The 23,878-nt window shown below is 44.8% G+C and overlaps 11 protein-coding genes across 11 annotated transcripts; 9 read left to right on the forward strand and 2 right to left on the reverse strand.

Annotated features, from left to right (window-relative positions):
- The first annotated feature begins 247 nt into the window (after positions 1 to 247).
- Positions 248 to 1,474, forward strand: V1514DRAFT_333102 (uncharacterized protein). The gene is made up of 2 exons (XM_066927979.1): positions 248 to 455; positions 530 to 1,474. Exons 1-2 carry the CDS (start codon positions 381 to 383, stop codon positions 992 to 994), a joined length of 540 nt encoding a protein of 179 aa, XP_066782550.1. The 5' UTR covers positions 248 to 380; the 3' UTR covers positions 995 to 1,474.
- On the forward strand, positions 1,010 to 2,767 carry V1514DRAFT_333103 (uncharacterized protein). Its single transcript, XM_066927980.1, has one exon. The coding sequence runs from the start codon at positions 1,234 to 1,236 to the stop codon at positions 2,680 to 2,682; it is 1,449 nt and encodes a 482-aa protein (XP_066782551.1). The 5' UTR covers positions 1,010 to 1,233; the 3' UTR covers positions 2,683 to 2,767.
- A 139-nt stretch (positions 2,768 to 2,906) lies between these two features.
- On the forward strand, positions 2,907 to 5,943 carry V1514DRAFT_103518 (endo-1,3(4)-beta-glucanase). The gene is made up of 2 exons (XM_066924368.1): positions 2,907 to 3,933; positions 3,992 to 5,943. Exons 1-2 carry the CDS (start codon positions 3,280 to 3,282, stop codon positions 5,882 to 5,884), a joined length of 2,547 nt encoding a protein of 848 aa, XP_066782552.1. The 5' UTR covers positions 2,907 to 3,279; the 3' UTR covers positions 5,885 to 5,943.
- Positions 5,944 to 6,158: 215 nt separating this feature from the next.
- Positions 6,159 to 7,895, forward strand: V1514DRAFT_333107 (uncharacterized protein). The gene has a single exon (XM_066927981.1). It carries the CDS (start codon positions 6,283 to 6,285, stop codon positions 7,759 to 7,761), a length of 1,479 nt encoding a protein of 492 aa, XP_066782553.1. The 5' UTR covers positions 6,159 to 6,282; the 3' UTR covers positions 7,762 to 7,895.
- Positions 7,896 to 7,967: 72 nt separating this feature from the next.
- V1514DRAFT_333111 (uncharacterized protein) lies at positions 7,968 to 9,307 on the forward strand. Its single transcript, XM_066927983.1, has 3 exons — positions 7,968 to 8,586; positions 8,823 to 8,929; positions 9,054 to 9,307. Exons 1-3 carry the CDS (start codon positions 8,059 to 8,061, stop codon positions 9,184 to 9,186), a joined length of 768 nt encoding a protein of 255 aa, XP_066782554.1. The 5' UTR covers positions 7,968 to 8,058; the 3' UTR covers positions 9,187 to 9,307.
- V1514DRAFT_333115 (rab-GTPase-TBC domain-containing protein) lies at positions 9,228 to 12,311 on the reverse strand (the record flags this gene model as incomplete). Its single annotated transcript, XM_066927984.1, has 2 exons — positions 11,905 to 12,311; positions 9,228 to 11,822 (listed from the first exon to the last, which is right to left on the reverse strand). Coding segments are annotated over exons 1-2 (2,579 nt in total), but the record flags the coding sequence as incomplete, so codon positions are not given.
- A 1,027-nt stretch (positions 12,312 to 13,338) lies between these two features.
- V1514DRAFT_103820 (major facilitator superfamily domain-containing protein) lies at positions 13,339 to 15,675 on the forward strand. Its single transcript, XM_066924371.1, has 3 exons — positions 13,339 to 14,023; positions 14,088 to 15,556; positions 15,622 to 15,675. The coding sequence occupies exons 1-2, from the start codon at positions 13,511 to 13,513 to the stop codon at positions 15,387 to 15,389; spliced, it is 1,815 nt and encodes a 604-aa protein (XP_066782556.1). The 5' UTR covers positions 13,339 to 13,510; the 3' UTR covers positions 15,390 to 15,556; positions 15,622 to 15,675.
- Positions 15,676 to 16,376: 701 nt separating this feature from the next.
- On the forward strand, positions 16,377 to 19,324 carry V1514DRAFT_103797 (endo-1,3(4)-beta-glucanase). Its single transcript, XM_066924370.1, has 3 exons — positions 16,377 to 16,865; positions 16,943 to 18,898; positions 19,017 to 19,324. Exons 1-2 carry the CDS (start codon positions 16,575 to 16,577, stop codon positions 18,884 to 18,886), a joined length of 2,235 nt encoding a protein of 744 aa, XP_066782557.1. The 5' UTR covers positions 16,377 to 16,574; the 3' UTR covers positions 18,887 to 18,898; positions 19,017 to 19,324.
- Positions 18,962 to 19,785, reverse strand: V1514DRAFT_343491 (uncharacterized protein; the record flags this gene model as incomplete). The annotated part of the gene is made up of 2 exons (XM_066929142.1): positions 18,962 to 19,682; positions 19,754 to 19,785. 2 exons carry the CDS (start codon positions 19,783 to 19,785, stop codon positions 18,962 to 18,964), a joined length of 753 nt encoding a protein of 250 aa, XP_066782558.1.
- A 1,110-nt stretch (positions 19,786 to 20,895) lies between these two features.
- Positions 20,896 to 21,861, forward strand: V1514DRAFT_333124 (uncharacterized protein). Its single transcript, XM_066927985.1, has one exon. The coding sequence runs from the start codon at positions 21,039 to 21,041 to the stop codon at positions 21,558 to 21,560; it is 522 nt and encodes a 173-aa protein (XP_066782559.1). The 5' UTR covers positions 20,896 to 21,038; the 3' UTR covers positions 21,561 to 21,861.
- Positions 21,862 to 21,975: 114 nt separating this feature from the next.
- On the forward strand, positions 21,976 to 23,628 carry V1514DRAFT_333126 (Di-sulfide bridge nucleocytoplasmic transport domain-containing protein). Its single transcript, XM_066927986.1, has 2 exons — positions 21,976 to 23,247; positions 23,311 to 23,628. Exons 1-2 carry the CDS (start codon positions 22,051 to 22,053, stop codon positions 23,464 to 23,466), a joined length of 1,353 nt encoding a protein of 450 aa, XP_066782560.1. The 5' UTR covers positions 21,976 to 22,050; the 3' UTR covers positions 23,467 to 23,628.
- The last annotated feature ends 250 nt before the right edge of the window (positions 23,629 to 23,878 follow it).

The raw sequence follows: 23,878 nt of genomic DNA on the forward strand, positions 1-23,878 counted from the left end.
AAAAAATGGGTTAACTTTTGGTTTTATATTTATAAGTGTCTTAACCCTTTTTTTTTTTTTTATAAATTAAAAATTGCAAGCATTTGGTTATAAATATTGTAGTTGGAAAGATGATCATCATGGGGATTGATTAAATAATCGCTTGAGTTATGATTGGTTAAGTGAAAAATTCAGGGGCAAAACGTATCGCGAATTGAAGTATAATTAAATTAAATTGCAATAAAAAAAAAATGAAACACAAAACGCCACCTGTTTCAACTATTCCCGGGTCTTGACCATGAAATGCAAAAAAAGAAATAATTAGGTCGTTTGTGTTTTTGCTTTGTTGCAGTTTTGGCAGGTTCCAAAATACGTTATATATACATAGATCTATATATCATATGGCATCGTTTTACAAATGGTATTTGGCGCGTCTGACAGCCCGGCCGCTGCTGACTCAATGCATATCCACGGGAGTAAGTCATGCCTTGACAAAAGGGTCATTTCATTTAGTCCGTGATAAATTAGAACTAACCAAAAAAAAAAATAGTTCTTATTTGGAGCTGGTGATTTGATAGCGCAGGTCGCGGAGGAAGCAACCGGAGATTACAAGTCCTACGACTTGCAACGCACGGCACGCATGGTTTTCCACGGCGGCGTTGTGTTTGCGCCGATCGTGACGCGGTGGTACGGGCTCGTTTCACGGGTGGTCAAGATCCCCGGCCGGCCAAACCTGCAAGCGTTCGGCCGCATGGTGGTGGACCAGGCCGTGTGGGCGCCGGTCGGGATCGCGTCGTTTTACGTGTCCATGGGCGTGTTGCAAGGGCACTCGTGGCAGTCGATCGAGCAGGACTTGCGCGACAAATGGTACCCGACCATGGTGGGCAACTACGCGGTGTGGCCGCTGGTGCAGGTCATCAACTTCCGGTTCATGCCGTTGCAACACCGGCTGCTGTTTGTCAACCTGGTGTCGATTGGATGGAACGCGTTTTTGTCGTGGTTCAGCAGCAATTAATTATAGTTTTAACTACTCATGTATTATGTAATGTCTTACGTTAAAACCAAGCAGCGGGCAACTTTCTTCTTTCGGCACTGCGCCCGCCGTAAGGGCTCGACTTCCCCGCAAAACCTTCCCCCGCCTAACCTCCCGACCCCCGGACCTGGCATGCTGTAGCCTTCGACAGTTCTCCGCATCGTCTTTATCAAACAAACAAACAAATAATTAAATAAATAGTATTTCTGGTCTTTGCTCATATGCTTCGACTAAGTAAACTTGCTGCCGCGTGTGCTAGGCGCGCCGTGCACGCGCAACCAACTAAGGCCGCCGGCGACATCTCGTCCGTGTTCCCGTCCCTATCTGGCATTGCTCAGGTGCCATTGCCAGCCCGGCTTGCTGACGTGCAACGGTTAATCGTGCGCGGACGTGAGCAAGAATTGGCTGATTCATGGACCCGCCTGCTGGCCAGCTTGCAAGACGAGATCGCGCAAATCAAGCGCCAGGGTTCGGCCGTGATTCCGACCCTGGATTTTAATCGTGACGTGGAAACCGACGACAAAACGGGCCAGGTCAAGTTTGCAAGCCAGTCTATCGTACAAGATATTAAAACTCGAGGCGTGGTCGTGCTCAAAAACGTGATTCCACCCGACGTGGCTCGCAGTTTCAAGGTTGATGCCGAAACTTATATCAATGCCAATCCGCAAGTGATTGGGTTCCCCAAGCATTCTCCGTCAGTGTATGAGCTGTATTGGTCCAGGTCTCAAGTTCGTGCCCGGTCGCATGCAAACTTGATCAAGGCACAGGCCGCAATCATGAGTCTTTGGCATTCATCGCAACCTTCGGCAAAATTAACCACCAGGCACCCGCTCTCGTACGCGGACAGGTTGCGCATCAGGCTGCCGGGTGATGCCCAATTTACTCTCGGTCCTCATATTGATGGCGGGTCGATCGAACGATGGGAAGATCCCGAATACGTGCGAGTGTATGCCAGCATATTGCGCGATGCCGCGTGGGAGAAATATGACCCGTTTGACTACGCGCACCGCGTGAATGCCAAAACTGACATGTACAACGGCAGCGGTGCCTGTTCCATGTTTCGCATGTTTCAGGGTTGGGTCGCCATGTCGTCTACCGGGCCTTGCCAGGGCACGCTCAAGGTGTACCCTCTTCTTAAGCACGCCACTGCGTACACTCTCTTGCGCCCGTTTTTTGACCCTGTCGATGGTGCCAATTTCGTGGCACCTTCAAACTCGTTTCCAAACACGGCGCTCGGTGCCGGCCAAGAACTCAATCACCTGACTCATCCGCATTTGAACTTGCCCGAAGCCATGACCGCCGTGCCGCACGTCGAGCCTGGCGACTACGTGCTTTGGCATTGCGACACGATTCACTCTGTCGAACGTCATCATCACGGTCAATCTGATTCCTCCGTGTTGTACATTCCAGCAGTACCCATGACCTTGCCAAACCTGCGGTATTTGAAAAGGCAGCGGGACGCGTTTAATTTGCTTTCGCCGCCGCCGGATTTCCCTGACGCTGGCGGCGTAGGTGAGCGTGAGTTTAAAGGTGCGGCCACAGCAGCTGATTTTGCTAATGATTACGGCGCCAGAGCTGCAGGGCATCACAACATTAAATGGGACCATACCTTGGCTCAGGATCAGATTGAAAAGGAGCTGTTGCAATCAGCCAATCAAATCTTGTTTTAACCATGTATATTGTTATTGTAAAGCTTTTTTTTTTTTAAGGCAGAGGGCATTGCTACCATTCCGGCCATACAATAAAACAATAAATAAAATGCGGTTAGAAGTTTAGGTTAAGGTTATTTGCTACATTTATATTGTTTCTTTTTCAGGGGTAGACCCTGGGCGCGCCGCACGACGGTTTCGGCAATAGCCTGCCACCCTGCCACTAAAGAGAAAAAGAGCAACCGTCTGCAACAAGTTAATGAGCCAGCCTCATTAAGGGGGGGTCAATGCGCTCTTCATCGAAGCATTCGCTTAAAATCATGTGAGTATTCAATACAATAGTACAATAAGGTGGGAAAAAAAAGAGAAAAAAAAAATTTCCGAAAGTGGATATCAGGAGGTCGAACGAACTTGATGCGGCAGGTTGGATGAAATTAGATCAAAGCACGATCGACCGGTCCCTTGCCTGAACATCATGATATAAAGAAAGGCGATTTAGTCATATTTCTGGAACATAAAAAAATGAATTGAATAGGTTTTTTTACATACATTTTGCTTTCCGTTTCACACTTTTTTTTTTTATCATCTCGAGGCCAAGTTCAAGGGGCGGAAGGCATTATGTATTGCCAGGCAATCAGAACACGATCATCTGTCATGCTGGTAATTATTGGCTTTTGGTTAATCATAAGTTTTGCTCATGCATTGCCAGTTGCGGTCGGCACGGTAGAAAATCATGATCAAACCGCGGTTGCCACGTCGACCGGCAAGTCAGGCCCGGTTCAATACTTAATCTCGACCCCGGCATCGTCATCATCGTCACTGGGCACGATCGCATCCGAATTGGAAACCGCCGGCCGCGTGACCACGGATCCGATGCTTACGATCGCGCCCGCTGCCGCAGCCACGACATCGGTACCGGCCACCGTGTTTACGACATACACGGCAGGCCAACAACAACAACAACAGCAACAACAACAACAAGACGGGCTTGACAGTGTACAAGCAGTTTCCACGATTGACCTGTTCAAACCAATCGCCACGACCGCGCCATCGCAGCATTTCCCCCGCTTGCTAAATCATCCGCAATCGCCAACCGGCTTTTCGGCAGCGATTGTTAAGCAATCACCAATTCCGACTAATAATTTTTATTCCAACTTGTTTCTCGGCACTCGATCTCAACCGGCTTATGTCTATCCTTACTCAGTTTGGTGGAATCAAGGTGTTGGTGGTGATTACGGATTAGCAATTTCGCATACGAGTGCGTCGCAAAGGGTAATTAAAATATCCAGTTTTAAAACAAAATATTAAACTTATGCTAATCCGGTCTTAGGTGTTTGGCCCGAATGCAAATGCCAACCCGGTCGAATACTACATTAATCCGACCGGGATCCGGTCACTCTCTTTTTCCGCGGCAGAGTTTGATTCGGGCATGACCACGACCTTAACCGATCCGCAACAATTTTCGGTCAACATCATCATGACCGCAGCAGCCAAGCACGGCAACGGCAAAAGCTTGCAAGTCCCGCTAGTTGAAGGATCCGCGTTTTTGACTGGCATTTATTACAACTTGCAACCTCGGTTTAGTTCGTTGGTCGGGTTCAGGTCGCTGGCCAAGAAATCATCACCTCGAGCCGGCGTGGTCAAATACCTGGCCACGTTAAACGACGGCAACGTGTGGGCAATTTATGCCACGGTTCCGTCCGGGCAGAGTTTTTCGTTAATCTTAAAAAATTCGGCCCTGATTCAAGCCTCAACCCAGGTTCGCAACGTGGTTGTGCAAATCGCACAGGTGCCGTCCGGCACGGAAGCCATTTATGATGCCCATGCCGGCAAGTTCTCAGTCGGCGCCACCGTTAGCGGCACGGCGGTGGGCAACGTCGGCACGGCTCAGATCTTGTGGTCTACGAAAGGTGCCAATAATGCAAACAAGTTGTTATTGTTTGCACTTGCGCATCATTCAGCCTCGTTTCAACCATTCATGAAATCAAGAGCCACGTTGCTAAAACTTGATTCACCCACCAAAGGTATCATGACGGCGTATTCGACAAACAATTTTGTGTTTCAGGAAAACTTGCCGATGGATATCAAATTTGCACCTTGGACTTCAATCTCGGGCAAATCAGCAAAATATTCTGCCAGTTTTTTAAACCTGTTATCCAAAACCGCAATCTCGGAAGCTTCGCAAGACATGGACTTGCAAACCAATTCGGATTCAATGTATTCAGCTGGCAAGGCGCTTGACAAGTTTGCTTATATATGTTACACGTCGCATGCCATATTACAAAATAAGGCGTTGACCAAGTATTGCTTGGATAAATTAAAAATTTCGTTTGCCAGGTTTGCCAACAACACTCAGGTTTACCCTCTTTACTACGATCAAACTTACAAGGGATTGATTTCAAGTGGCGCCATCCTTACTGGCAACTCGTTGGCTGACTATGGCAATTCATATTATAACGATCATCATTTCCATTATGGCTATCATATTCATGCTGCCGCCGTGATTGGCTTGATCGATACCGCGTTGGGTGGCAAATGGGTCAACCAAAATAAAGATTACGTGAACAGTCTTGTTCGCGACATTGCCAATCCGTCATCGGCTGATTCTTTTTACCCGGTTTCGAGATCATTTTCGTGGTTTCATGGTCATTCATGGGCCAAGGGGTTGTTTGAATCTGCCGATGGCAAGGATCAAGAATCATCATCCGAAGATTACAATCATGCATATGCGATCAAGTTATGGGGTCAAGTAATTGGTGATTCGTCCATGGAGGCCCGCGGTGCCATGATGTTGGCACTCATGCGGCGGTCCATGAATTCATACATCCTCATGGCATCCGATAACACGATCCAGCCATCCAATTTTATCAACAACAAAGTAGCCGGCATCATTTTTGAAAATAAATGTGATCACACTACATATTTCGGTACTAATTTGGAATACATTCAGGGCATTCACATGATCCCAATCACGCCTGCGTCATCATTTGTGCGGCAGCCCACGTTCGTGCAACAGGAATGGAACTCAAAATTGAAAAACTTGGCCCCGTCGCTAAGTTCGGGTTGGAAAGGCATATTGTATGCCAACTTGGCATTGTTCGATCCATCTGCGGCGTTGAAATTTTTTGCAAGTTCGAGTTTTAACTCGGCTGCGTGGTTGGACGGCGGCGCGTCGTTAACTTGGTACTTGGCCTACGCTGCCGGCGTGGGAGGAACATCGTGAGCCAAAAACGACGGAGCATGTATATATAGAATGAAGTAGAAGTCACAGGGTTATAAAATGTACATTAGGTGAAATAAGCTGTTTAAATGTACACTAATTAGAATATTAAAATTCATATTCATTTTATAAATATGTATAACAGTGTACGTATTTTTCTTTTTTTTTTTTTTGTTTTGTTTCCGCGTTTGTTTTTGTTTAAGCAAAACATCGCGCGTTTGGATTCAGGCCAGATTGAAATGAGCATTTGGCCCGGGAATAATGCCCTCATCAATTATTATCTTTGCAAACTTGTTTGTATTTATTTATTTATTTTTTTTAATAATAAATTATACCTTTTTTTTAACCTCATTAATTAATTACTTGTTTTTATTGAACTGTTGTTTCAAAAATCTAAAAAAATGGCAAACACAACGTCGTTTGAAATCGTTCTTCTGCCACCACCTTCATCCCTGACCACGTTATGTCGTACGATCCCGGCCAGTCAAATGTCGTTATTGCTTAAGCCATACCTGCATCGTCATCATCTAACCCAGGCCCGGCAACGTCAGCAACAACAAAAAAACCCAGCAAAACAAGTCGTTACGTATCATGACCTGAACAAGTACTTGGCTGACGAATTCGGCATCACCTCGTTCGTGTTCCCCGGTGTCAAGCTGGCAGCAGGCCCGCCTCACGATTTGGTGGACGTGGCCACGGCAAAATGCGGATTGCTAATGCCGCCGCCTCAAGACGGCGCGTGCACGGCGGCATGGTTGTCGCAGCACGTCGCGGTCAAGGGAATAGTGCACGTGGCACCGGTGGGAGCAAGGGAAGAGAAGAAATGGCACGGCATTGCTCGAGCTGCGGCCATGGACATAATCATGGGGGTTAAAAAAGCGGCCGGCATAGTTCGTGATTACGAAGATTGCAAGTGCATGATCACCATGTGGACGGCGGCATCACAATTGTTGCCCGTTGCACCGCTCGTGTCGTCGCCGCCAATGTTGACCGAATTGTCGGTGCCTAAAGGCCAAGATAATCACCAGCAACACAAAAATTCACCCCGAACCCCCAAAATACAACGACGGCGGAAACAAATCCGAGCCAGTCCACGGCATCAACTAAAATTAAACCCAACATTGCACCATGATCAACCAAACCAAGTTGGCAAAAATTTTTTCTTGCCGAGCATTCATCAATTGCAATTAATCCCCGAAAAGCCAAATCAAAACGACGACGGGAACGGGAACGCGCAAGCCAAAACTTTCCAAAAATCAAAAATGCTCAGTTCGTCAGCTGATTTTCAACATGACATGACATTGGCAGACATGCCGTCGCACCTGCCGATCCGCCTTCGCGGCAGGCCGGACATGGAATCGTTACCGGTCACGTCCCTGCTTTGGAAATCGTGCCACCAGAAGCCAGCGTTCACGAGCGCCTCGGACGGAGTGATTGCTGGTTCGTTGTTGCCAGCGATCGATCGATTGAACGTGCGCTCGCGCGCGCATGATCCGAATGATGATGATGATGATGATGATGCCCGCAGTCCGGTGGCCGGATTGCGGGCAAGATATTTCATGCGAAAATCATTCGCCCGCAACGACATGCTGTTTTCGGCACAAGAATTGCAACTTGATCTTCTCGCTAGCGGCGAGCAAGACGTGGCGTGGTGGCAGCAAGAAAACAAAACCAGCTTAAACAACAACAGCAACAACAATACCGGCGTGCAAAAGCAGCGCGACTCATCGTCTGCCAGTAACCGTTACGATGGTCATGCAAGTCATGATGACCAAAAAAACAACTTGCCTAGGGAAAAAGCAAGTCAACAGCATCACCAGTCAGTCCCAACCGCCAGCCAGACCGCGCGGTTTGAAGCAGAATTCATCAATTTTTTGTGACCCATAAAACACTCCACAGCAAAGACAGGGGTATATTGCATTGCATTGCATATTTATTTGTATTCGTGTTAATCGGAATATTTTCATTTAAATTGATTGAATTGCCGCTATCGGCGACGACGACGGCGGCGAGTTTACCCGGCCGCAAGCCCGGCAATTCGTCATTTGCGTCGTAAAGTCACTCGTTCTTGCCTCATCGCCAGCCAGAATCGTCGACCGTTTGTTCCGCCGGCGTTCGTAGTGAGTCTCCCTCTGACATCCAAATCTTTTTTTGTATTGTTTCTTCTCCATCTCCAAATGGCTTCCAGAATTCTTTCTCGCGCCTCGTTGCTCCGCGTCAGCACTCGCCGCAATGTGTTTCAACCCGTCGGCCGCCTTTCCGCTCCCGGTTGCGAGTGTGACTGCCCGTCGTCGTCCAAGGGCTTTGCCACCTTGCGCCAGTTGGCACTGACTGCCCGTTCTGGTTGCGAATGTGACTGTCCCAGCGGCACCACGAAGCGCATGTTCTCGGTTCTGGCCTCGCCGGCATCACGTCCGTCCCTGCGCTTGCTTGCTGCCGCGCCTGGTTGTGACTGTGGCGGGTCTGGCAACGGATCTGGGCGGTTGGTAACCATCTCCAGCAAGCTTGCTCCCGGTTGCGACTGTGATTGCTCGACCGGTTCGCGTGGGTATACCACTAAGGCCGGTGCTGCCGACGTTTCAACCGAAGACTTGTCGTTCAACGATTTTCATGCGTTCTCTGATGAAACCCTTGAATTGATTGCTACTCAGATTGAAGACATTTCGGCTAATGAAGCGTTTAAGACCGTGGATTTTGAACTTTCTGTAGGTTCCATTATATTTTTTTTCCCCCCGTTAATCCTGAGTGATATTTGATTTCTACTCTCATTTTGCTTCTTGTTTTTCTTTTCTCTTTTTTTTTTTTTTTCATCTACATAAATCTAGGAGACGAATGAATGAATGATTGGCAAGAGAGGATAGATCATATCGGGCAGCTGCTTTATTTTTTTTTTTTTCTGTTAAAATTTTTTGGGCTGACCTTGGGCGTATATTTTGATTAGCAAGGTGTTCTGACACTGCAATTACCACCAAATGGAACTTATGTTATCAACAAGCAGCCACCAAACAAGCAAATTTGGCTTAGCAGCCCAATCTCCGGTCCCAAAAGGTATATCCTCTCTTTGCCATTCAGGAACTCCTTCATCTTCAACTTGTTTTTTATTAGTTTTTATTTGTTTTATTTTTTTTTTGTAAACAGAAAAAAATGATTAAACTAATTTTTTTTTTTATAGGTATAACTTTTTAAACGGAAAATGGATATATAATCGTGATGGTACAACTTTGGGAGACTTGCTACGGGCGGAAGTAACGAAAGCCCTCGGGTTTGAAGTAAAATTTGAAGGTGTTGATGATTGGGAAAGCTAAAAAAAATTAAATAAATAAAGCATATATATGTATATGTATATGGATGACACATTTGTAGACCTTTATTTATTTATTTTTTTTTTTGTATATATTTAATATGTAACATCATTCAGCACTCTCATACACATGTCGTATAATTCATGAAAACCACATTTTATATGAAAGGTAATTAAAAGATAATGTATACCCCTTCCCAACGGCAAAAAAAGAAAATAATACACAAGCACAAAAAAATCAATAGAAAAAAAAAAAAAAAAAAATAGAACATTGTTGTTTTATTCAATAACCTTTTTCAAATCTGTCCATCTTCTATTTAAAGACTCATGAGCTTCGTTAATTGTTGCAAATTTCAGTTTGGTTTCAACCAATTCTTTTTCCAAAGCAGCGCATTGGTCTTCTAATGTTTGATTTAAATCCATGACTTCCAAATTTCGTTTCATCAAGTCATCCATTTCTTCCCTAAGCTTGGCTTCGACTTGACCTGGCAGAGCTTCAACTTGAGATTTTAATTCATCGTTTTCAAGTTTGAAATCATCATTTTCGTCTCGCAATTTTTCTAATTCAACCTTGCCCTGCACCATCTCGTTTGCGACTTCGATATGTTCCTGATTTAATGTTGCCAAACTATTTTCCAATCGCTTGATTTGTAAGGTTAGCTGCCCGTTCGTGGTGCGCAAATTTTCAACCTCTTCTAATCTTTCCAACTCTGCCCGATGAATTTCAACATGTTCTGCTTCATATTTTTGCAAGGTTGAAGGCAACAGCTTGACCGCGTAGGCATCAGTTACTAATTCATTAACCCGGTACGCGTTTTCTGAATGTGAATTATTTCGGGACAGAATAAACGACGTTGGTTTTTGCTTGTTGTTACTTGAAGCAGGGTCAAGATAAACATCGAACAAGTTGTTTTTCAAAAAATTCAACAATTCTTCAAATTCTAACCTCACGATCGCGTCCGCGTTCTTGCGAATCAATGCCACGCCAAACCGAAGAATGGCTTCCAAGCCTTCAGCCACGACCACGTCAAAAATGCGCAGCACGATTTGCAACGGGAACTTGTATGCGAAAAAAGTAAGAAACCATTGCGACGCGTACATGGATGACCTCACGCCCTGCCGTGCCAAATGAACGTGCACGTGCGGCACGTCGTCCTCGATAATGCGATCGAATTGATACAACTTGGTATGCAAGCCGGGCATTTCTGGCAAGAAAAGTTCCCGAAGCTTGTAGGTTTTCATTAATTCGACCAACAAGCTGAATGCTTCCGGCTCAGAAACCGTGAGTATCAACGGCACGGCAATAAATGCCATGCCCTGAATATATCCAACTTCCGGATCCCAAAGACTGTATGCCTTTATCACGTTAAATAAAGAATCTTGATTAACTGACTTGGCAAAACTGGTTCGGGACAGGTCCCGTCGAATACTTTTTTCATGTACGCTTGTCTCCGACAGCAATGATTTGTAAACATCTTCCAAAACAAGCGATTTGGATGATGCGATAAGTTGCCAGATCGTTCCCCTCAACGGTGGCGGCAGCCCGTTTTGGATAGCATGCGCCAGCTCTGCCGGATGAGTTCGAGCCACGTTAGCATAATCTGCAACCAGCGCGGTCCAGAATTGCCAATCAATCGATGCCAGGTCTTGCTCTGATTCGGCACCACCACCACCACCAGATGATACGTTCTGGTTCCGAAGCGTTTCAAATTCTTCTTTTAATTTTTGACTGCCAGCCATATGAGCTTCCTTTTCGGACGCATTCTTGGATTGCAAGTTGTCACGGTTGGCATCGGCCCGGTTTAGAATAAGTTCATAGTTTGCAACCGACGTGACGCTGTTCGTTGAGCTTTCCCGGTGAGTAGGCCGTGGCGGCAATGGCGGGTTCGATAATTGATTTTCCTTACTGCTGCTGTTGCTGTTGCTACTATTACTACTGCTGTTACTGCTGTTGCTACTGCTACTACTACTCTTGAGCCAGGAAAACGGCGATCGCTTGTTGGGATTTCGGGGAGGAAGTGGTGGTGCATCTGCAACTCCTGTTGCTGCGACCGTGACTGCGACCGCAGCAACCTCTGGTTCAACCACGTCTGGTTCCTGGTTAAGATCCACATCTTCAAGGTTGTCGACCGGTGAAATTGGCGTGGGCGATACCGTGGTTAACTCATCCGATTGCGATTCGTGATTATGATCAAATTTGGAAACAACAGGTTCGGAAACATGATTAATGCCTGAACTTTGTGATGCTTGGCTTGGCGTATCCAAGTCATTAATTTTGGAATCAACAGGCTCTACTGTTGCGTCTTTGTTGTCATCATCTGATTCATTGTTTAAAACGTGTGAATCGTCGACAATTTTTTCTTCTTTAGTTTCAGTCACGGCAGGCTCATGGTCTTGAACCTGCACGTCAGGTTGAACCTGTTCTTCTTCATCGTGTTCACGTACTTCCAAATCTTTCCGGTCGTCCAGGTCGTCCCCGTCATCCCGTTCATCTTGAAATTCCTTTTCCTCATGTTTATGCACTTGCTCTTGTTCTTCCTGTTCTTCATCATCAATTGGTGCTTGCAACGTGGTGGCATGTTCCGACCCCGGCGTGCGAATGTCAATCGCGTCTTGAAATTCTGCTGCATCAGAATTATTCTGCAAAAAAAACCAAAAATTAGTACAATTCTACAGTAACATGTTCTCCTTCAACGAGAAGACAACTGATATTTGCACATACCACTTCGGACACATCTTCTTGCAGGGACTTCAAAATGCCATTGGCAGACACGATCGAGTCCGAAATGTCAAACTTTTGTTCTTCATTTTCTTCATCCTTGTCCTGATCAATTTCGACAACCTCGTGTGCTGGTTCTGCAGGGACCTCATTTATGGCAGCGGCAGGCACGACTTTATTAACTTTTAGATCATCATTTGAAAAATCGCCTGGAATTGACGACATTATGCCTTAACCCTGCTGATGTTCCAAAAAATTCAACTCGACAACAATTATTAATTTGCAAAACAAAAAAAAAAGGCCCACAAAAAAATATTAAATTGAAAATGAACCTTTTCTGTTTTTATTTTTTTTATTTTTTTTTTTTGCCCTGGGGATTGTGTGTGTCAAAAGGGGGCGTCGTGTTCGCATCCAGTCCGGGTTGCAACTTCTCCTGGAAACTGCGGATGCGAGCTTCATTGTTTCTTATGTAAGCGGGGAGGGGGGGCGACGGCGGCAGCCATTAATTAACCAACTATGGGGCGCGTAATAGAAAAACGCCTCGTTATACTTCTACAAGTACAACGAAAAAAAAAAACAAAAACAAAAAATTGTATGAGATATTTTTATATATTTTTATGGTTTTTTGTATTAATACTATTGTCAAAATATGCTAGTAAGTATCCTGCTTTTAGCATATCTTTTTTTTAATGAACGCGTCGGTCGATGAAACGCGCAATTAAAAAATTAATTGCATTTTAAATTAATTAATTTGATTGCAGAAAATTGGAAAAGTCAAAGTTGCAACTTACACACAAATTTTTATTATCTTTTAAAAAATAAAAAAAAAAAAAATTTTTTTTTTAAATTATACAATTGAAGTTGAAGCATAGTGCTTTACTGAAAACCGTGTCCGCCTTTTCATTAATTACTTAACGCCGCTTTTCATGCGGCGCTTATCGGTTGAAAATGAAATTGTTCGTTCCCATTCTCCCTTGCTCGATCAGTTTTTTTTTTTTTTTTTTTTTTTTGACTTGTATTGAGTTTATTTAGATGATATAAATTGACGTAGCATGAGCTTGATTTAACTCTTTGCGGCGGAAAAATTGCTCGTTCGGTTTTACAATTTTTTTTTTTGGAAGAGGGGTGTGTGTGTGATGGGGTGTTGCCGAGTATAGAATAAAAAACAAAAAGCAATCATTTTGTCTTTGAATCATGCAAAATCTATAAGTTCAAATTGTTAGATATTTGTTTTTAAACAAATCGTTTTCTGCAAGTCAACCCCATTTTTGCTTTGACGGGGTCCTTGCGATAGCTCCATTAAAATATAAAGTTTGTTGCTCAATCAATTAAAACAATATAGATCGTATAATTAATGCAATAATAAATGTTCAAATGACAAGAAATGTGCATATAACTAACATTAATTTGCAGCAAAACATTGATATTATTTTTGTGCGCAAGGTCATTCATTATCAAGACGGGAAGTCGTAGCTAAACTGGTGACGTCAATATCAGCTTGTCACCAAGATCTGTAAATTTGTTTTTTTACAGGCAGTACCAGGTTAAATGCATTGAAAATTTTTTTTTAGGAAGCAAAAACTATAGCCTGTAATAAGCTTTCTTGACCATGTCAAAGTCAGGGAAAAAAAATAGCATCGATACTGAAGACGAACGGGTCCCGCTTCTTCTGTACTGCCAATTCAACAACAATAATGGCAGGTATCATTCGCGTTCAAATAATATCGAGTCGTGTTCACAAAATAACTGCATTGGCATTGCAACAGAACCAGTTCTGCCGCTTGTCCGGTCAGAACAAGAAGAAACCGATGAAGTCCATCACGGTCCGGGTTCGCACGCTACAGATGAAGAGGCACGGCCAGTTAACCACACGGATCAACTCGAGACATCCTCACGAGCACTGGCGACAATTTTTTTATCGCTCTACATTGGTGTTTTTCTGGCCGCAGCTGATGGAACGATCGTGGCCACGTTGCTGTCCCGCATCGCGTCGGATTTTGATGAGTTTCGATCGGTATCATGGATCGCGACCGGATATTTGATTGCGCAGACTGCGTTTCAACCCTTGTATGGAAAGTTTTCAGATATATACGGTCGCAAGCCGATATTAATCATATGCAATGTGAGTTTTCGATCCTTGTCTGGCTAGGCTCAATAATCTTGAGAAACTCACGGTTTCGTGTAAGGTTGTTTTCGGATTCGGATCAGTCTTATGTGGCCTGGCACCGACACTGTGGATTCTTGTGCTTGCCCGAGTGATCACTGGTGCCGGCGGTGGTGGATTGATGAGCCTGGCGGCAATTACTCTAAGCGACATTGTGTCACTTCGGCAACGCGGCTTGCTGCATGGCATTGGCAATATCTTGTACGGGTGCGGTGCCGCATTCGGAGGAATTGCAGGCGGCCTGCTGACTGAGACTGTTGGATGGAGATGGACGTTTGCCATGCAAGGTCCGATTATCGTGCTGTCAATCATTGCCATCCAATGCAATTTAAAGATACCACAGCTGCACAAATCTATCAATCACAATCGCACCACTAGCAGTACTACCAGTGGCAAGTTGCGTCGAATCGATTTTCTGGGGTCCGTCACGCTGGTATGCGGCCTTGCCCTGTTCTTGTATGCCGTGAGCGCCGGCGGGAATTATTTTCCCTGGGCGCATGCAGCCGTCGTGGTGCCGCTTGTGTTGGCATTCATTGTTCTGTGTGGGTTCGCATGGGTTGAGTTGCGTGTTGCACCAGAACCGGTGATTCCGTTGCAACTGTTGCAGGACCGCACGGTTGCCGGCTCGGCATTTACGTGCTGGTTCATGATCATGGTCTACTTTGCTAATATTTTTTACACCGCAATTTTTATGACTGCAGTGAAGCAGCAATCGGCAACCAAATCCGGAATGTCGCTCCTGCCGCAGTTCGTTGGCAGCGCGGCCGGCGCAGTATCGTGCGGATATTACATGCGCAGGACTGGCAGGTACAAGCCCATGTCGTACGTGGCCGGCGCCAGCCTGGTGCTAGGCTCTTTGCTGTTGTCGACAATCGGGATTAACTCACCGGATTGGCTAGTATCTTGCTACTTGCTTTTGCCGGGATTCGGCGGTGGCATGTACCTGACCATCACGTTAGTCGGCCTGATCGCGGCAGTGCCGTTTCAGCACCAGGCAGTGTGCACATCGATCCAGTACGGCTTTCGCGGCACAGGGTCCACTATCGGCGTGGCGGTCTGCGCGGCCATATTCCACAACATATTGTCAAACAGGCTGCATGATCGCATAACCGGCCCAGGTGCGGACGACATCATCAAGCGCGTGCAGGATTCGGTTGACGAGGTTCGGGCCGTGCCGGAGCAGTACCAGACGGTCGTCACTCAGTGCTATCTCGATGCCACTCATGCGGTGTTGTATACGAGCGTGTTCATGGCATCGTGTGCGTTCTTTGCCAGTCTGTGCATGCAAGAGCGACCCTTGCACTCCAGTGTGCGAAGAAAGTAATGTTTTTTGTACTAGCAATCCAGCTGTATTCCTCCTATTAAAATTTCACGCAAACGGAGCCGCGTTGGCTTTGGGTCAAACCAACTTGGCACGACAACGACAAAAGTCAACAAGTAAGATGTTTAGAGACAGGTATACTAATGACGTGTAAATGGTTTATGAATCTGGTAATTAAAACAAAATGTTAAAAAATAATATATTATGTTAAACCATTTACACTATTGACGCAAAGTGTTTAGATTGAGCTTGTATCCCAATCAGAGCCGACCCGACCACGACCACGACCACGACCACGACCACGACCTTTTTGACAAAAGGTGAAAACTTATCGACCGCAAGTGGTTGTTTTGTTTGCTCAACTCAATAAATAAGATTCTTTTTTAAGAGTTCCGCAGCGTTCGCAGCGTTCGCAGACTTCTGTCGCTTCCACAGTCTCGTAATCGTTGGATTAGTAACGCTCTCCATATCATAAAATTTCTGCAAAGATGACATGTTGATTGTAGATGTCAATCTTGGCCTTCAATGTTGGCTGAGGCTCTTAATTTCAAATTGCTGTCAGAGCCAGTTATTTGAGGTTGCATGACCATGATTACATTTAAAATATACTGGAGGGCCAGTGTGACTCAGGGAGGATTCAAGGGTCATGGTCTCTTCAGTTAGAAAAGTGGAGGATGAGGTAAACTGTCTAATAAAATCTTCAAATCGCAGATCAACACGACCTTTCCATGCTTGACGGATGCATGACTGACAAGATATCCTCTGCAGGCTTGTATCTTTCATAAACATCATTCAATAATAATAATAATCAATCAAAACCGCTTGCTCTCGGCGGGCTTGAAGTTGTGAAATGACGTAGGGTAAATTTGTTTATGCTATACCTAAATGGGAAAAACAAATACTATTATTATACAACTACTTATAGACCTTACTCAGGTTTACGATTACTGCATATAAATTAACACAAAGCTTTGACTGTAACGTAATCGACAAATCGTAAATCCAAGCTCTGTAAAACGTGATTCTCATAATTGGTATATTAGTGGAATGTATAACTTATAAAGATTGAAATCGACAAGGTCAGGGTAAGTTCTTTGACCAGTTCGATGAATGATGAGAGATCACAGAGAATCCATGGTGAATGAGTAAACATGGACAACAACTGATTCACTGTATACGGTTTCAATCATGGCGGTCAACATATTTGCACCAATTGCCGTGACTGCACCACATCCGCGTTTCCAGCGGCGAGCTCATCCGTTAGAGCCAAAAAGCGTTTATCATATGCATTCGGATGACGTCGGCAGCAACGATGGAGAACGTAACAACAAGCCGGCGGTGCACACAAACAAATTTTATTCCAACTTGTATTTGGGGAACCAAGACCGCGGCGTGTTTGTGCCACCGTACACGGTGTGGTGGAGTAGAGAAGCGGATCGGTTTGGCCTGGCAATTTCCCAGACCTCAAAGCAGCAACGGGTAAGATCTCGAATTTATAATCAACTGGGAAATGAAGCCATACCTAATAATGCCATTTTTTTATTTTTTTTTTATAGGTATACGGACCAGATGTAAATCAAAATCCGGCTCAGTATTATTTTAACCCGATAGGGATCGTGTCGATTTCATTTTCGGCAGCAGAGTTTGATCGTAACACACAGATCCGGCTAAGCGAGCTTGACCAATTTTCAATAAATGTTGATTTCGTGACTCAACACCAACACCAACAGCAGCAGCAGCAAGGACTGTTACGCGTGCCGATAGTGCTAGGGACCGCGTTTATTACCGGCGTGTATTACAACATCACGCCCAAGTTTGATTCAGTTGTTGGGTTTCGCGCGATTCAGCTTGCCCGGCCGCCAAGGATAGGCATGGTGAAATACGTGCTTGAATTGAATGATGGTATGACATGGCTGTTATATGCGATAGTGCCTGATGGTCAGCGGTTTGAATTGAGCCAAGCGAGCGGGTCAACGCTGGTCGCGACACAGCCAGTGTACGGCGTGGTCGTGCAAGTGGCGAAAGCGTCGACTGGCAGCGAAGCAGTGTATGACGACCATGCTGGCATGTATGCGACTGGAGCGACAGCTACGGGTAATGTTGACACAGACACGAGTGTGGGAACGTTGCGCTTAGCGTGGAGTACCGCTGATACTGGTGATGCTGCCCAAACACATGGGCTTGGAAATAACGCCGGGCAATTGCTTGTATTTGCTCTTACACATCATGTATCTGCGTTCACATCGGATACGGCACGCCGGGCAACGGGCGTGAGTTTGGATTCACATACGAAAGGTGTAATGTACGCGTACTCGATTAACGAGTTTGTCATGAAGGAGCAAGTGCCAATGTTTTTGCAGTTTGAACCATGGTCTGTTTTGCCGCACAGTGCAGGTCATGGAATCTCGCCTGCCACGATTAAACTGATTCAACAAGTGGCGCAGAATGAGTTGGAACAAGATATGAACGCGCAGTCGAACTTGAACTCAATGTACTTCTCTGGCAAGGCATTGGACAAGTTTTCCTACATTGTGTATGTTGTGTTTGCGATTATCGGGGACATTGATTTAGCTCGTCGAGGATTGGACAAGTTAAAGGCCGCGTTTAAAGTGTTTTCGGAAAACAGACAACAGTACCCGCTCGTGTATGATACCGTGTACAAGGGCATCGTATCCAGCGGCACGTTCGTGACCGGCAATGAGTTGGAAGACTTTGGCAATACGTACTACAACGACCATCACTTCCACTATGGCTACTTTATTCACGCGGCAGCCGTGATTGGCTACGTGGACCGCGAGCTATGCGGCGGAACGTGGGCACGGGAAAGCCAGGAATTTGTAAATACGTTAGCGCGGGACGTAGGCAATCCGTCCCAGCAGGACGCCTATTTCCCTGTGTCGCGATCGTTTGACTGGTTCCATGGGCACTCGTGGGCAAAGGGCTTGTTTGAATCCGGGGACGGCAAGGATCAGGAATCCACGTCAGAAGATTACCACCATGCGTACGGCATCAAGCTGTGGGGCCAAGTCATTGGTGACCGGTCAATGGAGGCACGCGGGGCCATGATGCTTGCAATCATGCGACGCTCGTTCAATTCGTATTTTTTACTGGCAAATGATAACCGCGTGCAGGACGGCCGCCTGTTGGGTAACAAGGTGAGCGGAATCTTGTTTGAAAACAAGATCGATCATACAACATATTTTTCCGCTGAGATTGAGTGCGTGCAAGGCATTCACATGATTCCCATCACTCCGGTGTCGTCGTACATGCGCAGCCCGCAGTACGTGAATGAGGAATGGCATGCCCTGCTATCGAATCGGGCCCGCGAGCTGACTAATAGCGGGTGGAAGGGCATCCTGTATGCGAACGTGGCCCTGTTTGACGCCAAGTTGAGTTTTAATTTTTTTGCTGATCCAGGGTTTAAGGACGAATGGCTGGACGGCGGGGCGAGCCGGACGTGGTATCTTGCCTACGCGGCGGCCGTAGGCGGCGACGCATGAAGTATTCAAAAAGTGTAGTAATTATGTATAAATATAGATATAGTTATAGATATATTTCATCTTTAACTTTTTATTTTAAGATTTGTCATTGCCTGAGCTAACTATTCTGCTGGTGTTTTTGCGGAGCCAGGCCGAGGCGGATGTTTTGCGGCTCGTCGAGGCGGGTGCAGCTGAAGGGTTGTCATATTCGTCATTATCATTCTCGTTGTTTTTGATGTTTGTGTCGTTATTATGGTTAGAGTTGTCGTCGATTTTTTTCCGTCGTGCAGATATGCTGTTGAATGAGCCCTTGACCGCGTCGAAGGCGTTGACCGAGGTCTTGCGTAGCGACCTGTCGGCTGCTGTGATACCGGTCGTGAAGGATTGAGGTTGTTGTTCTGAGTTGTGATCTGCCGTGCTCGTGTCCGAGGTTGACGAATCATGGGTATTTTGCCTTGACCGGGGCATTAGGCGGACCTTGTAATTGCGGAGAGATGACTCGGGAGATGATGACGATGATGACGAAGCTGCCGACACGTTAGACTGCACTGATATTGGTCGGTTTGTCGAATCAGCAGCAGCAGCAGTAGTGATAGTGCGGTGCTTGTCTTGCAGGGCTAGTCGATGTAGGCGCTCATCTGTGGCACGAATGCGCTGTTCAATGACCGCCAGTTCACGTCTTTGCTGTTCAATAGCAACACTGTTGTTTGCAATAATAGATCCGGCAGGTCCGTAAGTGCTGTTAATAGCAGTGTTTGCAGTGTTGTCGAGGCCAAAGATGCGCGTCAACTCGGTAGCGAACTGCTGTGCCTCGGGCCTGCGCATGGAAGCGTTAGCATACAGATTGGAATTATATAAACCAATTGTGACAAAACGAAAAATACGTACGATTGTGACTCGGATGATGACGACGTGGTCATGTTTGTGTAGCAGTTGTGGGTTAGTAGAGCAATTTTATGGAATCGTGAGTGCTGATGACCTTCGACGTGGCTACCCAGGGGGCAACGCGTGCGCATCGAAGCCCTTAACTAACCATGTATAAGCGAAACTATAATTACATGGTGGGCGAGTTTGCGATTTACCAGAACTGGTTTTAATATTTTTGATTATTTATTTTTATATTTTATCAGGTTATATGTAGAGGTGGATTGCAAAAAAGCATTCATCATAATTCATACTTATGACCCCTCAAAAACAGCGCGACATTGCAGAAAATTTGCGACCGGAATTTTTTAAGCAGAAATATATACTTAACATACAAAGACAATTCTTATTTTTTAACTGAATCATGTATGATGTAAAACTGGCTATTAAAAAGATCATATTTTTTACTCTATATTTCCATTATCTAGTGGGGTTTACATCAGTGATTTAAAAAAAAAAAAAAAAAGAAAAGGCGTTGACTATGTATGCATACTCTTTTTGAAATTGATTAGGCCATGTCAAATTGTTTTAAATGGACATGAAACCTATATTGTCCTTTTTCAAAACATTTTGATAAACTCGTAAAACAATTCCGATAATAGAATCATTTATTACGAGTCGACAAGTCGATTGAGTCAAGCAAATTGAACATTAATAGTACTTTCTGATATATAACGGTATTGCTTTTTCAAACCAGCTTTGTTGTGTTCATGGATAGCCAGTGACATGCAAGACGATGCATGTGCTTCAGGCTTAGGGGACCCAACCGGCTGATTGACCTTCTTTTCAAAACACATTACAAATTCTTTTTTATTTGTTTACCAAATAAGTCGTAGTTACAGCTATATGCGTAGCAGTTGATAGATTAATTTATTATTTGCTCTGTGGTGTTCTCATGTAGTGTATGCATGCATTTACATGTTGTACCGGTTACTTAAACCGGTGATGGCTTCTGATTCGCGATTTGCCAATCACGTAATCGGCTGCGTCAGCAGAGGCCAGCTGACTCACCCGGCCGGTAAGCGGTCCCGTTTTTTTTTTTCGCCTTACATAATTTTGTATAAAGGCCCTGCCGCGCTCCTCCGCCAAAAACTGCGTTTTTTTTACATAATTTGCACACAAGCAATTCAAGCGTTTCGTTGTTCTTGATATCCGTCATCGTTGTCGTCGCCGGAGGTTTTTTTTTTTTTTTTTTTTTTTTTTTTAGCGTTTAGCTTTTACTTTCAACAATTAAAATTAGTTGTCAAGTATGGAAATCAATAGTCAGAATCATCAGTCCCAGGTGCCAGTACAGGCTCAGCCTGTGGTAGCATCCCCAGTACTTGTTGGAGTGGGTAACCCCGAATCAGTCGCCGCAGCAGCAGCTGCCGCCGCAGCAGCTGCTAATGGTGCCATTAACGGCAGCGGAATTCCACCTGTTGGCGATTTGGCAAAAAATGGTAGGCCGTTATCGTCATCCAAGCGAGCGGCCCAGAACAGAGCCGCCCAGCGCGCGTTTCGCCAGCGCAAGGAGTGCTACATCAAAGATTTGGAGACTAAAGTGCTTGAACTCAAGCAGTCCAAGGAAGCAATTGACAGCCTGCGTCAGGAGAACGTTCAACTTCGTGACTACATTTTGGCGCTTCAAAGCAGGATCATTGAGCAGCCGGGCATCGGCGGCGTGCCGACGCCGCCTGCGGTGTACAATGCGCGACGACAGGGCGACTTTTTGAGCTCGCACGGAGCAGTCGTGCTTGCAGAATCTAAGGAAAGAGAGGAAAAGCCTCGATAAGACAGAAATTATTTGAGTATGGAGTAGTTAAATTTTGTTCAGTTTTTGTCTCCGTGTAGACGCGTTGTTATTTTTTTTTTTTTTTTTGTTTCGCTTTTTTCTACGTGAAAATTGCTGTATTTTTATTTTACATTATATTTTATCTGTAATTGGTGTTTGTCTTATTTATTTATTTCGGCCTTTGTTGTATTACTATACTATCTGGATTGTTTTGTTTAAATTGTTTGGGGTAAACAATGATAATTCTGTAACTAGTTACTTGTTGCCGTAACCGATCATGTAATTTATGAGTGATCATGCCACCACTGTAACTATGTACATAAATATAAATGGGATAGGGTACTGTTGTCAAGCCACTTTACTTTTTTGCGCCACACAATGCGCCTCCTTGCCATTAAAGTCCGTCTCCGTTAAAAAAAAATGTAAACAAAAACAGTAATCGTCCATTCCCTTGACGACGTGGCAAAAACACTTATAGTTTATTTCTCCTATGGACTACGGTTCATCCTCTTCCAACGGCAATTTTAGAGGTTATGAGACCCCCATGGATTGGTCCTACCATGCCGAGGGACCTATAATTGATGCCAATTCTCCATTCAAAGCTGCTGCTGCGGCGTCGGCGGCGACTCCTAACAAAGTCATGCCTGGTGATTTCTCAACTGCTCAGCACCCGTCGGTGATGCAGACACCTTTGGCTTCATTTCAGGAACCGCCATTGCAGTCATCTGCTTTTTACACTGGCAGGCCTACTCCGTTTACTAATTTATACCGCATGGAGCAACCACAGAGTCCGTTATATGGACGAACCGCTAACATAACCGACGGATCGCGAGCTAAACCGGTCACGTTGGAAGATGATTACGATGATGATGTTGTCATGGCTAGTTCACCCTTGGTTGAATCACCTTCACCATTAAAGAACAACAACAATAATAATACTAGTAGCAATGCTTCGGCAGATTCAAAAAAGGACACGCCGAGCAGTACCAGCAAGCTTTTGAAACTATTTATGGGGCCTGATGGATCAAGTCCACTTCAGAGAACTAAGCAACTGTTACGAAAATCATTGTCACCGAAGAAAACTCGAAGGAAAAGATATGTGGCTAATTTGGATGATGAAGACAACGACGAGGAAGAGGACGAAGACGATAACAGTGAGAGTGATGGCGGGTCAGATTGGGAAAAGCAGATTGTGATTAAAAAGACAATAATGCGGTCACCGCGGAAAGTGTCGTCAAGCCGTACTTTATTACAGACTGAATCGCAGAAACTCAAACAACAACAACAACAATCATTCCAACATGCCGATCGGGTACCGACTAGTTCAAGGCACGAAACTTTGCCGTTCGTGTTTGCTTCATACTTGCAGTTGTTTTTCAATGCATTTTTAATGTTTACTCTCATTTACATCATCATCACGTTCGTGCTTACCATCCGGTTTGATATTTCGCAAAAGATTTTAGAGTATGCGGCTGAAGAGGAAGTCAAGATTGCGGCTTGTAATAAGAACTACATTGCAAACCGATGCATGGGTGATCAGCGAATCCCACATGTTGAAGAAGCTTGTAATGAATGGGAAAAATGTGCAAATAGGGATCCGTACGCGATTAGCAAGGTCAAAATCACGGCTGAAACTCTGGCTGGCATTGTTAACGGCTTTATCGAACCTATATCTTACAAGGCAATGGTATGATGCTACAAGTTTTTTTTTAAAATCCACCATTATGCTGATTTTTTTTTTTAAAAATAGCTTTTTATCATTTTACTTATTGTCGGATCTTTGTACGCTTCTGCAGCCAAGATGCCTGCCGCCGTGCACCACCACCAGGCCCCACAAATTCAATTTGCATCAGAACAACGAAACCAGCAAGAGCGTGAACTGGTTTTAAAAGATACAAAAAAATGAAAAAAAAATAAAAATAAAAATTTACTACATACTTGTATTTTGGTTTATGGAGTTGTTGCGATCTGAATAATATATTAGTTCTTAACTTACGATTACGCATATTCGTCACGTTGAATTCATGTTTAAGTTTGTAATCGTAAGTTGCGCGCGACCAAAAGGAACGCGTTGAGTAAATCAAACTGTACATAGTAAATCACAAAGAGTCCCAATTTCAGAAAGTTTGTTGCTTGATTCCCTCTTCTTACTAATTTAACTTGGCTACTTGTGGGATTTGTTTTTTTGTAATTTTTTTGTAAGTTGGCATAAATATTATTTCTTTTTAGATCGATCCAGTTTATTGTTTTTCCGATTGAAATTTAATCGAGATTTTGTTAATTCGATCTGCCCGGTTTTTTCGATCTGGCAATCTTGT

This window comes from Lipomyces japonicus (assembly GCF_038497905.1).
Source record: "Lipomyces japonicus strain CBS 7319 unplaced genomic scaffold V1514scaffold_27, whole genome shotgun sequence".
Lineage (NCBI taxonomy): Eukaryota > Fungi > Ascomycota > Lipomycetes > Lipomycetales > Lipomycetaceae > Lipomyces > Lipomyces japonicus.

Bases quoted from the DNA above. Each gene is read 5' to 3' on its own strand.
- V1514DRAFT_333102 (XM_066927979.1), top strand. From the start codon at position 381: ATGGCATCGTTTTACAAATGGTATTTGGCGCGTCTGACAGCCCGGCCG. The intron at 456-529 runs GTAAGTCATGCC...AAAAAAAAATAG, and splicing joins CTCAATGCATATCCACGGGA to TTCTTATTTGGAGCTGGTGA.
- V1514DRAFT_333103 (XM_066927980.1), top strand. From the start codon at position 1,234: ATGCTTCGACTAAGTAAACTTGCTGCCGCGTGTGCTAGGCGCGCCGTG.
- V1514DRAFT_103518 (XM_066924368.1), top strand. From the start codon at position 3,280: ATGTATTGCCAGGCAATCAGAACACGATCATCTGTCATGCTGGTAATT. The intron at 3,934-3,991 runs GTAATTAAAATA...ATCCGGTCTTAG, and splicing joins ATACGAGTGCGTCGCAAAGG to GTGTTTGGCCCGAATGCAAA.
- V1514DRAFT_333107 (XM_066927981.1), top strand. From the start codon at position 6,283: ATGGCAAACACAACGTCGTTTGAAATCGTTCTTCTGCCACCACCTTCA.
- V1514DRAFT_333111 (XM_066927983.1), top strand. From the start codon at position 8,059: ATGGCTTCCAGAATTCTTTCTCGCGCCTCGTTGCTCCGCGTCAGCACT. The intron at 8,587-8,822 runs GTAGGTTCCATT...TATTTTGATTAG, and splicing joins CCGTGGATTTTGAACTTTCT to CAAGGTGTTCTGACACTGCA. The intron at 8,930-9,053 runs GTATATCCTCTC...TTTTTTTTATAG, and splicing joins CCAATCTCCGGTCCCAAAAG to GTATAACTTTTTAAACGGAA.
- V1514DRAFT_103820 (XM_066924371.1), top strand. From the start codon at position 13,511: ATGTCAAAGTCAGGGAAAAAAAATAGCATCGATACTGAAGACGAACGG. The intron at 14,024-14,087 runs GTGAGTTTTCGA...GTTTCGTGTAAG, and splicing joins CGATATTAATCATATGCAAT to GTTGTTTTCGGATTCGGATC.
- V1514DRAFT_103797 (XM_066924370.1), top strand. From the start codon at position 16,575: ATGGCGGTCAACATATTTGCACCAATTGCCGTGACTGCACCACATCCG. The intron at 16,866-16,942 runs GTAAGATCTCGA...TTTTTTTTATAG, and splicing joins AGACCTCAAAGCAGCAACGG to GTATACGGACCAGATGTAAA.
- V1514DRAFT_333124 (XM_066927985.1), top strand. From the start codon at position 21,039: ATGGAAATCAATAGTCAGAATCATCAGTCCCAGGTGCCAGTACAGGCT.
- V1514DRAFT_333126 (XM_066927986.1), top strand. From the start codon at position 22,051: ATGGACTACGGTTCATCCTCTTCCAACGGCAATTTTAGAGGTTATGAG. The intron at 23,248-23,310 runs GTATGATGCTAC...TTTTAAAAATAG, and splicing joins CTATATCTTACAAGGCAATG to CTTTTTATCATTTTACTTAT.